The 13654-nt window shown below is 47.4% G+C and overlaps 1 protein-coding gene across 37 annotated transcripts in view; it reads left to right on the plus strand.

Moving 5' to 3' along the window:
• The window catches only part of RBFOX1 (RNA binding fox-1 homolog 1), a 1840194-nt gene that overhangs the window by 1674155 nt on the left and 152385 nt on the right, over nt 1-13654 (plus strand). For all 37 annotated transcript variants that reach the window (XR_012121954.1, XR_012121955.1, XM_073214708.1 and 34 more), the window contains one exon: nt 1244-1486. Coding sequence is in view for 35 of the 37 variants with exons in the window: in XM_073214708.1 (XP_073070809.1) it covers nt 1244-1486 (243 nt within the window). In the remaining 2 variants the exon portion in view is untranslated. The remainder of the gene's footprint in view (nt 1-1243; nt 1487-13654) is intronic.

Consider the following 13654-nt stretch of genomic DNA (forward strand, 5'->3'; position numbering starts at 1 on the left):
GAGCTGCTCTGAGAATACACTTTTCTCTCCTTTCTATGTCCTGTTTTGTGACGACCTCAAGTTGCTTTAGCTGAAGAGGCTCCCCAGTGTTGGTGTCAGGGCCTGAGGAGACATACGCGATTCTGATATTTTTGCCCTGGTATCATTACATGAGTGCTGAAGTCACATCTAATGGACTGCAGACAATGGGAGAGGCAGCTACGGATGCTACTGATCGTCTTCACGGCTGTGCTTCTCCCTCCCTCTCCCTTTCTGGGCAATCCCATCTCTTGAGACCATGGAAAATTTGGATCTCCAAGTTAGAGTTTCTGATATCGTGTGTGTGTGTGTGTGTGTGTGTGTGTGTGTGTGTGTGGTAGTGAATAGAGGTGTGCGGGTGGAGGTGGAGAGGGATAGATGTTTCCAGAAATGGAAGCATTTGAATTCAGGATTTAAAAAAATTCTTTGGACTTGACAATAGTTATCACATGGCATGTTTTACCTAGATGGGAAAGCTACACTGTTATGTAACACTCTGTGCTTATAAAAAAGAAGGCAGGGGGTCAGGGGAGGCCTTGACTAATGAGGCTGAGCTAAGTCCAGCGTTTTGCAGAGATACTTGAAATGGGGATGTCACAGAGTCCCATCTTTGTCCAAACCAGGCCTTGAATTTTCATTGGCAGCTTCCTATTGAAACTGGAAACGTCACACACATGCACACACACACACACACACATACACACACACACACTCATTGTGACCATTAAAAGGACCCCTCCCCCATCCCATTATGTTCTAAGTCACATAAAACTTTGATTAAATTCAAATGCTTAGATGAATTGTGTCTCCTCTCAAGAACACACACATTCCATTTAATTTCTCTTGGTATTTTAAGTATCAAATCAAATCTCTGCTGTCACTGGAGACAATGACATGCTCACATGTTCCAAAATGGGAATGAAGTAAGGAAGATCTGCCAGAAAAATCCAATCTAGTCGGGCACAGATTCTCACGGTCTCAGGCTATGTGGGGCTGGCTGATTCGGGCCAATGTGGCTTCACTTCCCTGAGCCCCCATTTCTGCATGTGCCCAATGGGGTTCCATAGGCTACTATTTCCTGAGAGGGTCTGGGGGAAATTAATGCATGTATCTCAGACGCTTGCTCGGCCCAGTGCTGGCTCCTACCACGCATCAGAGTAAGTGAGGTTCTGCTCGGTGCCTGCTCACGGTCTGCTCTCTTCTCTCCCCCTTTCTGATTTTTCAGGGTAATCAGGAAGCAGCCGCTGCCCCTGACACAATGGCTCAGCCTTATGCTTCGGCCCAGTTTGCACCCCCTCAGAACGGCATCCCCGCGGAATACACGGCCCCTCACCCCCACCCCGCGCCAGAGTACACGGGCCAGACCACCGTCCCCGAGCACACGTTAAACCTGTACCCTCCCGCGCAGTCGCACTCGGAGCAGAGCGCAGCGGACACGAACGCACAGACCGTCTCGGGCACCGCCACAGTAAGTGGGCTCTAGCCCTGGGGGGGCGACAGGGGTGCGCAGGGTGCACCGCCGTCCAGGCCCTCAGCCCCTCCGGGTCATACCAGCTCCCCAAAGGTCGCCTCACCTACACCTTTTTTAAAATATATATATCAGTTTTATGGAGATAAAATGCACATACCTTAAAATTCATTATTTTAGGTATACAATTCACTGATTTTGAATATATTTAGAGTTGTGTGACCATCACCACCATCTAATTTTGGATTATTTCCATGGCTCCCAAAACAGTCTTGTGCCCACTTGCAGCCACTCCCCATGTGTGCCTCTGTCCTCTGATGGCCTCACGTATTGGAGGTTCATCCCTACATCCTGTTTTATCTGCTGAGCCATAGGGTGAGGACGGCAAAGAGGCAGCGGGAGAGAATTCTGAATTTTGTGGGGCGCTGGACCTGTTCTGTATTGTCATGGTGGTGGTTACAGGACTGTAGACACCAAAAAGATCACATTTCATTGCATGTGGATGGATTCAGTGGATTAAAAACAGGCAAACAAAAAGGAAACATTGCCACCATCAATGAAAAGTGCGGTTGTATTAATCAGAGATAACCCTCGATAAAAACAATTATTGTAATTTGACAATATGACCTAAAATAACCATGCATACCACAAGATGTCGATGTGCCTCTGGGAAACCCTGTTCTGCAGAATTGTTCAGAAAGCCTGGGCACACACGCCTCTCATCTAGAATGTTCTGTAAGTACAGGGCAATTCTACCTCCTCCTGCCCCCAGGCCTCTGAAAAACAAGCATGTGTGACATTTGTACGTTTGAAGCATGATGCATTTCTTGCTACCTAATACTTCATTTGGAGTGTAGCTTTGGAGATTGTTTAAAAGAACATACATTACAACATTTTCTGTTGCCTGTCTTCCCTTATGTATTGTGGTGAAATGCATCTGTAACAGAAAATGTATCATTTGAATCATTTTAATGTATACAGCTCCTTGGCATTGAGTATATTTGCAATTCAGTGCAAACATCACCCTTTTCTAGGTCCAGAACAGTTTTATCACCCTGATAGACACCCCATACCGATTAAGCAGGCACTCCCCATTTCTCCCTCCCACCAGCCCCTAGTAATCACGAATCTGCTTTCTGTCTGTATGGATCTGCCCATTCTAGATATTTTGTAAACATGGAATCATATCATAGACAACCTTTTGTGTCTGGCTTCTTTCATGTAATAGGACATTTTCAAGGCTTACCCACGTTGTGGCATGTGTCAGTACTTTATTCCTTTGTATGAGTTTTTATTCCTTTTTATTGTATGGCTGTGCCACGTTGTTTACCCATTCATTTAACCTATGGGCATTTCCACCTTTGGCTCCTGTGACTCGAGCTGTAATGTGGCTTCCAACTTAGAGATGAGTTCATTATGGCTTTGCTGGATTAGCGGGTCTTCATTACTGTGTTTTGACTACCAGCTGGTGGTGATGGGTTGTTGTTTGTTCGTTATTTTGTGACCATCAATGGTGGCAGAGCTTGAGAACATATTGGAAGACTGAGGAAAGGTCCAATCTGACATTATTCATTAAGCCTCAACCTGTGCTAACACTGCTAACCTATTGTGGGAGAGTCAATCATTCATTCGCAAACATTTATTAAGCATTTACTGGGGCCAGGACTCAGAACAGGTGATGTGCAGAAGTGGTCTTTGTGCTCTGATAACAGCTTGAGAGATGGAGAGTGAATACGTGGTGATCAAACAGCTATATAAACACAAATTTTGGTACGTGTCCTTCAGGAAAAGACAGGTGCTATGGGAAGATTAGAAAGAGCAGGGGTGCCCCCTGCAAATGAGTAGTTTGGAAGAATTTCTTCAAGGAGATGATAGTTACGATGAGAAGACAAAGCTTTCCAGGCTGAAGGAATTCCAAATCCAAAGGTCCCGAGAGTGAAGAGAGACATACTTGGCTTCTTCAAAGAATGAAAAGGAAGCCAGCATGTCTGGGGCATGTGAAGAGGGTTTGGGGGGCAGTGGCAAAGGACGAAACAGGGTTTCATTGACAGACTTCACTGGCTTGGATGGGGGCTTCAGTAAGGGGGTGGAATTCCATGTTAGAAACAATTGAAAAGAGTTTAAGCCGAAGATTTATAAAATGAAATTTTAAAGGGAAAAGCTAATGATGCCTGCGTAAAAGAAGATCTTAATCTAGCTGGAGAGCTGGATGTTCAACATCGTTGTCTCACAGAACAACCTCATTAAGAGATCAACACCGCCGTATGTAAACAGGCTGGGTGTCCACAGGGCCCCAGGCACTGGTCTGGGGTGACAATGAGGAATCTGTTCTCTTCCCTTAGATTTGGGGCCACTAGAGAATGTAGGATATGTGTTCTGTTAATTGTTGTGATGTGACAGGTTCTAGAGGGTGCATCTTCAAGGCTTTAGTGTGTTATGGTAACGGAAGAAAACTCCCTGAAGGGTCTGTCTCCCACTCATGGCTGAAGGGGTGTTCATTTCAGAATCTCCAGTTACAAGCAACAGAAAACTCGGCAGGGAATACTGGCTCATACAACAAAAAGTCTTGAGAGAGGGCTGGCTTTAGACACTGCCTGGCTCTTGGCATGTTGGCATGCCTCTGTTGGGTTCCAACAGGACCCATCTCTGGCTCTCTTTCCTCTTGCTCAGCTCCATTCTTTTTTCCTGCATGTTCAGAGTCTTGACATCACATTCGATTCCTCGTGAAAGACTCTTCGATTAGTCCCATGTAAGCAAGCCCTGGGAATCACTGTCTCTCCTTGGTCTGCATGGAATTAGATTAGTTCAGCAGCTGGAGCTGAGAATGAGTGTCTCAGCCCTGGGGCCACTGAGGAACCTCCTACCCAAATACACAGACCAAGGATGGTTCCACCAGGCCACTGATAAGGTGCCTTTGGAGCTTCTCATTAAAGGCATTAAATGGACAGAAACTGAGCAGAACTGAAGGTAGTCTGGTGAGCCATTTTTAGGGAGACTTGAGTGGATACATTCACCAAGTAAAAGGACTGGAGAAAAGAGCAGGGACAGATCCTTGGAGAACTCATAGGTGGTGAGGTTTGGAAGAAAAGGAGCTATGGAATGAGACCTAAATGAGGTGTCCAGACTGGGGGTTGCACTGTGAGCTGAAGCTGGCAATTTGGACACCACTAAAGACTCAGGAGAAAGCAATGTGCTCATCATATTGACCAGAGATGCCAGGGGGCCAGGAGTCCAGAAGCAAATGGAGGGTATGGAAGTCATCAGAGAGGGCCCATCACACACATTTGGAGTGAGGAGGAGAAGGGAAAGATATCAACTGTGGGGCGGAGGAAGCAGTTTGTAGGACAGTTGATTTGGGGTCATAGGCTAATGACAAGGCGAAGGCCCCTGTGCAGGATCTCGTTCATGACAGGAAACAAGAGAGAACTTTAACTCGGAAAGAAAATGACACATTATTTTAGAGGAAATAGAAAGGGTCTGGCCAGGGGTATACAGATAGTGGAGGTGGTCTAGCACAGGGAGGAAATACTTCATTTTTTGCTGCTTTATTGACATATACTTGACATACAACAAACTGCATATTTAAAGCATGCAATCAGGTAAGTGTTGACATACACACATATGTGGGGGACCATTAATTATCAAGATAACAAACATGTCCATCACCCCCAAAGATTTCTCCTACCCCTCCCCACCCTCTACCTCATTCCCAGGGGGTCCCCTAAGCGGCGCCTTCCTGTAGCTTAGTTTTCAGTGTTTGGAGTTTTATAGCATTGAGCTCAAGCATTCTGTGCTCTTGCTGCCTGACTTCTTTCCCTTATTCGTTGTTTGTAGATTCATCACCCTGTTGCGTGTGTCAGCTGCTGGCTGCTTTTCACTGTATCAAGTGGCATCCCGTAGCGTGGATGTGCCACAGTTTGTTGATTCATTTACCTGTGGGTGGGTATTTCAATTTTGGAACAGAAGAGAGGGCTTCTATCACAAATACTGCAGACTGGCGTATGGACAGCAGAAATGTATTGCTCACAGTTGTGCAGGCTGCAAGCCTGAGATCGGGGTGCCAGCGTGGTTGGCTGAGGGCCCTCTTTCTGGTGCATCGCCGGCACCTTTCCGCTGCATCCTCACGTGGCAGAAGGGGTGAGGGGCCCCGTGGGATCTCTCTTATGAGGCCACTCCTCCCATTCACGAGGGCTCCCCCTTCATCCTAATCACCTTGCCACAGCCCCACCTTCTAACACCACCTCATGGACTTTGGGGTTCCACCATGTGAATTTGGTGGGGGAGGCAAACATCCAGACCTTGGCAAGAAGAAAAGGTAAACGTGTGAGGGCAACAGAGAGAAATCTTGGCGCGCGAACATGAGGACTTCTTTCTGTATGACCATCACGTCCTCAGTGAGGAGGGCATCGTCATCAGCTGGCAGAGAGCGAGAAAGGGAGGGACTCGGAAGCGGTGGAATGGTTCCTGAAATTGGGCGACCATGCCGGGGAGCTGACGCAGACAGTCCCCAGGGTGCGTGAGTGACAGCCAGCGCCTCTCTGAATCCAGAGAGTGCGCACTGGGGTGGGGCTGGCCCGCCGGTCACTTTGTCCTCTCCAGCAGCGTTTGGGGTCCGCACTGTGACAGGAAGTTTTAAGGTGAAGCAGGTGGTCTCTGTGGCCAATCCTGAAGGAAGTCTCAAGGCATTTACTCTAGCTGGTGTTGGGGAAGGGGAATCACAAAAGGGACCATCTTGTTTTCTGCTACAAATGACGACAGGCATGCGCTTTCCTTTCCTGGCCAAAACAGGAGATGCTTCTGCTGCCTATGACCTACTTTTGAGTTGTACTTTCCTCACCTGACCAAGCAGAACATGATCTGTGACAAGCTCGCTTTGAATGTCTGCATCGTCACATGTTTGCAGAGTGCATCCTCTCTTCGCTCCAGGTTCTGCATTACCCACGGAAGGAATTCCACCTCAAAGTGGGACAGATCCATGTTCTCCCAACTCTGGAACACATGGCCCTGTATTAGCACAACCTAAGTGACTCCCGGAGGGTAGTGTTCAACTTGGAATAGCCCTAACTGTCCTTGGACATATATGCCTGGTGCTTATTCCCAGCCTGACGACACTGTCAAAGCCATCATTTCCTTAAGACACTGACTAGTTTTGGTTAAGAGAAGACATCCATCTATCTGGTAGGCTCCACAAACACCTAATATATGCACATGACATGACACAAAGTGCAGAATCTGTAAAAGGAAAGCAGGGTGCACCCAGAGCTCCCAACTGGAGCTGAAGAACCTACAGCCAGGCGAGAGTTACCCGGTCATCCTGCCCGCTCCCCAGGGGCTGAGATGAATCCCTGCAGGACATTTTCCTGCTGAATATCCATTTAATGTGGGCCTCCAAACACATCATGGATCACTGTGTTGATAGAGCCAGGACTGTATTATATCAGGTACTGCTCCTGACAAGGTATTTTACTCTTGACATATTATAATTAGAAATTTGCAAGTGGTGAATTCTCCTTGAATCTCCAGTAGCAACTTAACTTCTATTTTTAACGCCTCTGCAGTCTGTGTAAATGTCTCCCACCAGCTCTGAATCTGATGGGAGAAAGAATGTGGGTCCCGGAGCCAGGTCCCAGAGCTCTGGGCTCTGTGGACAGGCGGAAGAGCTGCTTCAAGAGCCACATTCTTGATCCTCAGCTAGTTCCCACCAGGATGCCCACTGGGTCTCCAGTTTTCATTAATACTTTTGAGGTTAAGACATTGGTTGACGATGCCTTCCTGTTCTCAATCCTTTACATCCTGGCTCTGCTTTTGGAGCCAGCTATGTGGCAAAGGTATGGAGAAAAACTTCTCTATTACTATTATTGTATGAAAGCAATTCAGGTTTGTGTTTTTAAAAGCCACACATTAGAAAAGGGCTTATGAAAACTGAAATTTCCTAATGCCGACAAGCACAGATCTTAATCTCCCTGCCAGATACAACAATTACCGATTGCTTACATTTCCTTCCAGAAATGTTTAATGCAAATGTGAGCATATGTCCGCATCTTAGTCTGTTTAGGCTGCTGTAACAAAAAAACACTATAAATTGGGTGGCTTAGAAACAACAAACCCTTTTCACCATTCTAGGACTGAGAGGTCCAAGACCGTGGCCCTGGGAGACTCGATGTCTGGTGTGGGTGGCTTCCTGCTCTATAAACAGAGTCTCTGAGTCCTCCCTGGGGTGGAAGGGGGGAGGGGGCTCTCGGGGCCACTTTTATAAGGGCCCCATCCTCACAACCCAGTCACCTCTCAAAGGCCCCATCTCCTCTTACCAGCACCACGGGGGTTAGGATTTCCACATACAAATTTGGGGGATCACAACATTCCATCTGTAGCAACCTGCTCTCTCTCTCTCTCTCTCTCTCTCTCTCTCTCTCTCTCTCTCTTTCTGTCTCTAAATCTATCTTGATATCTTCTCTCACTACTTCCATTCTCAAAAGAACAGAATTGAAATCTACTAAGCACCCACTTTGACACCCTTTATGCCTGGGAGATCATTCCATACTACACTTCAAAATGCAACTCATTGCTTCTCATGTTTGCCTGCAATCTTAGGTACAGAGGTGTTCTGCTGATGGCACTGAAGTCATTTCTGGGATTTTTTTCTTGCGATGTTGCCACTCCCAATCAACCTGGATATGGGTACAAATATTGCCGTCCACCTCTGGGTGTTTGTGTGGGAATGGTTAAAAGATACATGGATTTATATTAGACACTGTTCAATTACCCTGCACCCCCACAGACAGGACCTGAGTAGGCCTGGTGCCCCCTCCCTTGCCCAGCACAGCGCACAGCCCACTATCCCACCCTGCTTACAGTGGACATTACCTGGGTATAGCTACCCCACCCTCTGACAAAAGAAAGTAATTTGGGGGTTGTCTGGTGCCAGGGAGAAGAGAAAGGAAAGTGTACCGCCATTGACTGACGTCTGCTGTGGTCCAGAGACCGTGACAGGCAGACTTTGTTCCTTATCTCATTTTGTCCTCATGCCAGAGCTTTTCAGGATAGTCATACTGTCCATTTCATACTGGGGAAGGTGAGGAAAAAGAAGCTAAAGATACAGAGGGCTTGAGAGATCTCTGAAGCTGCAGAGATCCACACCAGGCCTGGCTGATGTCAGAGTCTAGACTCCACCGCAAGCGCCAGCTATTCTCTACATGGGTCTCCTGGTTGGCAGCTTGGATGGCCGGTGCCTGAGGCCAGGGCGGGCAAGCAACAGTCACCCCAGGCTGGGTTCTTCAGCCCTGCTCTCCAAGTTAGAGAAGTAGGTCAGTTAAGAACCTGGGCCATGGAATCGTCAGGATTTGACCCCCTGCTCCGCCATCTACAAGCTGGAGGATCTTGAGCTGGTGCTCTGACCTCTCTGCCCGGGTCATTCCTACCTTCCTTCCTCCACTGAGTCTCTGCCCATCTCCAAACCCCCTTCTTCCTTTCTAAACACCCACCTGACATGAATCCTAGAAACCCAGAGAGTTCTTCTCCCTGGTGGAGGACTGTGGCCTCACCTACTTACATGAAAAGCTTGGTGAAATCCTTGAGGGATGTCTGTCTAAAAATAGGGTAAGTAGCTACCTCAAGACAGGAAGCAGAGAATAACTATTTCAGAAATAATCATTTTTTGCTCAGTGAGTGTCAGACTGTTCTCGGCCCTTCACACACACAGTCTCAAGTGGTCTCAGCCCTCCATCACCAAAATAAAAACACATATGAGGTGTTATCATCCCATGTTATAGTTGAGGAACCTGAGGCCAGTAGTGTCCTCAAGGTCATTGTCCCTAACAGGGAGTAGGGAAGGCTCAAAACCAGGTGTGCCAGATGGGAGACCGAAACTCCTGAGGGCTCCAAGCCCACAAGGCCTGCCCGGGCCCAGCGGCTGGCCTCCTGTGCGTGCACAGTCATTGCAGAAAGGGACGCTGTGCCTGGGAATTACTCACCTCACCCTGGGGAGGGCCCCAGCAGCCCCAGGCATACGCGATATCACAGCTTAGAGCGCTCTTATTTGAGGCCTGTGCTTTAAGCAAACTCCAATAACATGTCTGGGTGGCTTCAAAGTTGTCTCTCCAGATGACAGTGTGGCTAAGGTGTTTTGTCGACACCAGTCCTAGTTTCCTAAGGTTCACATCCCTTTAAGGGCACAGCTACTGTCTCTTGTTCTCTCACGAGGCTGGGTAGTATGCCTCCGCCTCCCATATATGCTGTAGAATAGCTGGTAGATGGCTTGTGGGGTGAATTCAAGGCCTTCATCACCCAAGTCCATGACCACCATACTGTCTAAAGCCCCTGTTCACCAGAGTCCTGGTGGGCCAAAAGGCACAGTTGAGCCCCATTTAGGCTAACTCTGAGAAGGGCGGGCATCACGGGCATCAGAGACCACATGTCTAATGTCCCTTTGTAGGCCTGGGGATGGAAGGATAGAACCTTGGATTTGGGCAGAATTGGAGGCATTCATGCCAGGTCAGAAAAAGCCCCACTGGATTGCCTTAGGTGTTATCAGGGGAAACAGTGGAGAATCGAGGGTCCCGCTCCCGTTCTAACCCTGACTGGCGCCATTGGCATGTGAGGTCACCTCTCAGAGCCTGACTTCCTTCCTTTGTGTATGTCAGGCTTACAGTCATGGTGAAGGCTTAATGACATAATGCCGCCAGGTTAAGAGTGACAGGCACATAGTCCCTACAAACCGTGACGATTATGGGATAATTATGTCATCCATAATGGGGAATCAAAGTGGTATCCTCTGTCCTGACTTCTTCATTCCAAATGTTTTTCAGGAGAATAAATCCATCAGAAGCATTGTGAAATTTTCTCTGATAAGACTCAAACTAAGACTCAAATTCCCACATGCATTTTTAAGGTAGTTGTATATTGAATGATTTCCATACAAATAGTTTTCAGTAACTCATGCCTGAGTGTGACTGATTGGTACAAGCTAGTTATTGGAGCTGGGTCTAGGGCACGGATACCAGGTTAAGATTTATTAGAGAAACATAGGATTAAAATTTTGTTCATAAAGCCCAAAGCCATCTTGCTTTTGCTAAATGAGGAAAGATCAGAGATATTCTGAATTTGAGTTAATGTTCCCTTAGTCAGGGGTGGGGAGACTTCATTGTCATATTTCAGTTGCAAGTCAGACAGCCATCTGAAATGTCCCATCTTGATGGTCTCTCCATTTGGTGCTTTGTGCTTATTCACACCTGTATTCCCTGTCATCAGTTTTACCCTCTCTGTGTGACTAAGCAGTCAACCCTTGATGACGATGTTAGTCTTTAGCAAGTATTAGCATGCAGTGTAATTTTAAGGTGTTGTGGTACTGACTGGGTGATGTGAAGGTGAGGCGGCCTATCTATGAACTGTACAAACAACTGGTATAGTTTGAAGAAAGAGCCCGGCGTAGTTCATAGTCCCATTAGATAGTTATGTTGCTTTTGTTTGTTTTGAGATGAACTTAGAAGCAGGTACTAATCTGTTTTGTGGGCAGTATTTGAATCACTCACTAGCCAACCATCAACTCATGCTCTTAATTCGTGGCCATATATTCTATAAGTTTACAGTGAATTCATATGAATTCTATACTCCCTTTGGATTCTGCTCTGGAGAAAGAAATTGACTGTGATCTGCTAACTGAGGGCTCCTGGCTGGTTCAGCCAGACCCCTGAGCGTTAGCGCCGGAGGGAACTGGAGGGCTCGCCTGCTCCAGCCTTCTCGTCATTCACACGCAAGGCAGTCGCATTGGTTAAGGACTGAAATGCAAATATGTTCAGGTCCAGGTGCACAAGTAACAAACAAAGAGACTGCTTTATGATAGAGGCATAGGAAGGGACAGCGAATTTCCCCCATTAACACAGGAATGATAAGATCACAGGCATAATGCTGTGGCCATGGTCAAATGACCCTGGTGGACCCCTGTAGTTGTCTAAAGGGCACACAGTCCTCCCAAAGGGGAGGCCATCAGTCCATCCAGCCTGCCGCGGTGGCTTGCTGATGCAGCATTACAATGTCATTGAATTTTTTTCCAGAGTAAGCAGCAATTTGGATTTTTATGTGCCCTTGTTTACTCCTGTTTCATTCATTTTTGTTACTGGCCCAGCCTCTGAAAATACTGAGTTTATAACCCCTGCTTACTCTTGGAAACTTCATTTATTTATGTCTAACAAGAGGTGAAATGAGGAACTTTAGGCTTTCCAGGGAGACTGTATTTCAGATGTATAAAAAAGACAGCTCGACTGCTTCAGCATGACAGTGCAGAGAGTCATGGAGTGCGGAGCCTGAAATGCCCATCGTGTTACCTGCTGCGTTTACAAATGATGCGCCAGCGCAGGGAGGGGAGGCAACCTGCCTGCATCACATGGTGCACATCACAGTGGAAGCCTGAGCAGGGACATCCTAAAAGAAGATTTCCGCTGCACTGTGCCCCTCCCATGTATTCTACTTGCTGTGACCCCTTGTTCTCCCTCCAGCTCTTGGATTCTGTAGTACTTTTCAAAATCCACTTACTGAGGGTTTTTTGTGCAGTGAAATGCTCCTGTCTTTAGGAGGGAGTCAGGTGATAGGATTTGAGGCTCCACTTCTCTTTGATACCCTGTTTTGGTTCCCAGCCAGAGGTTTCAGCCACTATTGGGCCTTACTCTGTCAAAAGGCTTCCAGACTTCTACAAAGAGTCTTGATTTTATCTAGATCTCTCTGCTGACCCTGGTGGTTGTGTCAGCCGGGCTGTGCTCATTCGATGGTGTTTTATATCCCAATCAGCTCGAAACACTCCCAGGTCAGAACACTCTAACCAGTGGGCCTGGGCTTCCCTCTCTTCTCCCCCAAAGAGCATAGGGGCTGTCAGACTGTCAAGTTACAAACTTTCACATAGACCTAGGTCTGAGTTACTGCACAAGCTCCCCGAGGGGCAGAAGCCCAGAGGCTGGGGCCTGCCCTCCTGGCAGAGTGGTCAGAGCCTGGTGAGGCAGGTGAGCCTGGTGGGTGAGCCCAGCAGAGTGGAGACCCCATGGGACCCTCAAGGGCTCTCCAGCTCCTGGACTTTGGAGAGAAGGTCACTACAACCCAGACAACCTCTGACATAGGAACAGAACATATCCAGGCTTGAGGGGCTGACTTTTATGTGATCTTAGTGTCCTTGGGACAAGGCTACACCAGCAAGTCATCCCATAAACTAAGCTTTGCAGACTGTGCCGTCCAAACAAACCAGGCCATGGGGACCAAGGTAATTTGGACTCTTACATGCTGCAGACTTGGTTTGGATGCGAAAAGGCAGTTTTCCTCCAGTAAAGAAAAAAATTCATGGAAGTAGTTGCAAGCAATACAGTTCAAAAAGTTTGGGCTGCTCTGGTCTTTTAAAAGGAGGAAATGGAAAGGTGCATATCCTGATCGGTAGATGGGGAAAGCAAATAGAAATTTCTTGGGCTGAAAGGAAGGAAAAAAAAGAGGCAACTGTCATTTATTAATAGTGTATGGGCAACAGTAACTAGCATTTAGTGAGCACATACTAGGTGCCCAGTGCAGTGGAGTTACAAGCTCTCTATGCGTGATCTGATTGAGGCTTGCAGCACTCAGAGGATGCGACACCCTAATTAACTCCTTGTTGTGTAGGCGAGAAAACTGGAGCATAGAGAAATCAAGGAGATGGCCCAAGGCCATGTCACAAAGCCAATTAGGACAAAGCTGGGATTCAAGGGTCGCCAGTCCGACTCCAGGGTCCACACATTACTCCCTCGAGGGACCATGCGCTGGCCTGCATACTTGTTCACTTCCATCCCATCACCCACCAAGGGATGGATGGGTTGATGGTAGAATTACAGATGAGGTAACAGAAGCTAATAACTTGCCCGCAGGCCATACGACTAATAAAGGGAGGAGTGTAAATGTAAGCAGAGGTCTGGAGGATTCCTAAACCCGCTGGGTGTGACATCCTCCTCAGAAGCAGTTTATTTTACCTAAATGGTGGTCCCCACAATTTTAATGCTGATAACATCATAGCAGACAAATATGTTAGCAATCCTTTGTGCCCATAATTCTAATTCTGTGTTTAACTCCAAATAGCTTCAGTTTATACACACACACACACACACACACACGCACACCCCTCCCGTCCTCCCATTCCCCAGACAACCACCCTATGGCACCCACTGG

This window comes from Manis javanica, chromosome 10 (genome assembly GCF_040802235.1).
Source record: "Manis javanica isolate MJ-LG chromosome 10, MJ_LKY, whole genome shotgun sequence".
NCBI lineage: Eukaryota > Metazoa > Chordata > Mammalia > Pholidota > Manidae > Manis > Manis javanica.